Here is a 2,400-nt window from a genome sequence, read left to right as displayed (position 1 = left end):
CTCACATTCCATGTCCCAATCACCAGTGTCTGCTTACAACTGTTCCTCTTCCTTTGTATTTCCATGCTTGAAAACTCAACCTCCTTTGCCATCTCAAAGTTGTGATAAAAGCTGTATGTCAAAATTAAGCAAAAGAAGTTGTATGAGTTGATACAAAGAAACAAAGCAATGGGAGGGACTACCTATAGATACTGTTTATGGGAAAATTATTTGAGGGAAAGAAACCCACTGTATACTTACTTGAGATGTGAAAAGACGTGAAAGAAGGAAGGAAATCATAGAAGGTTAGCAAGCATCCCAATGATAGGAAACAGACCTAATTGTCTCTTGACTAAAAAGAATAGAAAGAAAGAAAATGCTGCAGAGTTGCTGAAATGTCATTAGTAGTTGATATATTGGAAACAATTTACTACTGTTAAAACATGAAAGGAGTGTTAGTGTTAGGAAGTGGATAAATGAATAAGACAGTAAATAATTGTTTTAAGATCAAGGTTTGTAGCGTAATATTTTCTTATATATTATTGTAACTTCCCCTCTTTGCTAAGCTAAAGGAACAATTTAATGAAGATTTTCCTAAGCTCTTTGTGTTCTTAAAATTATTAATGGTCTCCAAGATGCACTCTTCTACATCTTGTCCAGCTTTTAAAGCTTTCCATGAATTAGGCCCACTGTACTTTGTTAGCTTTATGCCAGCTGGCCATTTGTTTACGTTTGGTGCAAAATTTCCACTTCTGTTTACTCAAATGTATCGATTGGCCCATTGTCTCCATAAGAGAAAGACCTGATATTCTATTCCTGTAAAGGCTGCAGCCTAGAAAAAAACACATGTGGCATTTCTACTGTTAATGTAGGGTCAGTAGGAGTTAAAAATTGACTTGATGGCATTTAACATGGTAAATGCAATTGCAAACAATCGGAAAGTGTATCTGGTGAGCTGTGATCTAATTTTGGATTTTGCCTCTTCTCAGTTGGGAGCTGAAAGTGCCGACAGCATTGGTGCTGTGTTAAACAGCAAAGATGAGCAGAGAGAAATTGCTGAAACAAGAGAAACTTGCAGGTCAGCTGAATGATTTTTTTCCTTTTTGACATGTTAATATTGTGACAGCTTCATTGCTTTAATAAACAACACCTCTAGTTATGAAGTGCTTTGTTTAAAAAAAATAAAAGATTTCACAACTTATTTTTATTATTAATTTATGAATTATTGAAGAATTATTTCCTAAATAAAAGTCCTAGTTATTTATAAATGTATTTATAAATGAGATGCTAGACTGAGAGTTGTTGCATAGACAATAAGTAATTATAATTTTTAAACTTTTATAGGAGAAAATTTACTTGGCTGTCAAAGATAGCATTCATGTAATATAGTACAAAAAGCATTTCAGGATTCTGTAGTACAGGCATTCCCTGGGTTAAGAATGAGATCTATTTCATACTGTCTTTAAGTAGAAGTTGTAAGTAAGAACAGATGCACACATTTCTTATTTTCTTTTAGTACAAGAAAAGGATCAAAGCCTTTCAGTGACTTAAAAGCTGCACATGCAGCAAGTGAAGGGAATTTTGATGATTTTTTTTAATTTGGGACTCGTTCAGTTGTTTCAAAAGGAGTACAGATTTACATAATATTGTTGCTATGTGCTATTGAGTTGCGTGCGACTCATAGCAACCGTATGTTCAACAACCCTAAACCATACTCTATCCTGTGCCAATCTTACTGTCCCTGACACACTTACTGCCACTTCCCTAGTCACTGGATCAATCCATCTCATCAAGGGTCTTCCTCTCTTGCACTGTCCCTCCACCCTCCAAACATGATGTCACTCTCCAACGATTGGTTTCTCCCTGCAACATATCCAGAGTATGTCAGATGAAGCTTAAGAATCCTTGCCTCCAAGGAGCAGCCTGGTCTCACCTTCTCTAGGATGAACCTGTTTGTTCTCCTAAAAGTCCATGGTATATTCAAAGCTCTTCTCCAGTGCCACAGCTCAAAGGCATCAATTCTCCTTCTATCATTTGTAGTCATTGTCCAGCTTTCTGATGAATAGAAAGTAATTGCAAAGACTGTGGCCTGAATCAGCTGCACCTGAATTAGTCTCCAGACTAACATCGTTGCTCTTCAGTACTTTGGCAAGGCCTCTGACAGCAGACTTTCCCAATGCATTTCTTCTTTTAATTTCCTGGCTGCTGTTACCAAGAGTTTTGTTTGTGGAGCCAAGCCAACTAAAGCTGTTAACAATCTCAATCTCTTCACCATCTATCATGATGCTGCCAATTAGTTCAGTAGTGAGAACCTTTGTTTTCTTGATGTTGAATTTCAATCCATATTGAAGGCTGTAGTCCTTGACCTGCAGCAAGTGCTTCAGGTCCTCCTCAGTTTCAGCAAGGAAGGTTGTGTCATCT

The 2,400-nt window shown here is 37.0% G+C and overlaps 1 protein-coding gene across 1 annotated transcript in view; it reads left to right on the top strand.

The window, feature by feature from the left end:
• Positions 1-2,400, top strand: part of METTL14 (methyltransferase like 14) — a 28,358-nt gene that overhangs the window by 4,864 nt on the left and 21,094 nt on the right. The window contains exon 2 of the mRNA XM_006881067.1: positions 969-1,057. Coding sequence (XP_006881129.1) covers positions 969-1,057 — 89 coding nt within the window. The remainder of the gene's footprint in view (positions 1-968; positions 1,058-2,400) is intronic.

Source organism: Elephantulus edwardii, unplaced genomic scaffold (assembly GCF_000299155.1).
Source record: "Elephantulus edwardii isolate Elephantulus edwardi_28Jun2011 unplaced genomic scaffold, EleEdw1.0 scaffold00012, whole genome shotgun sequence".
Taxonomy (NCBI): Eukaryota; Metazoa; Chordata; class Mammalia; order Macroscelidea; family Macroscelididae; genus Elephantulus; species Elephantulus edwardii.
This window is presented reverse-complemented; position numbering and strand designations above follow the sequence as displayed.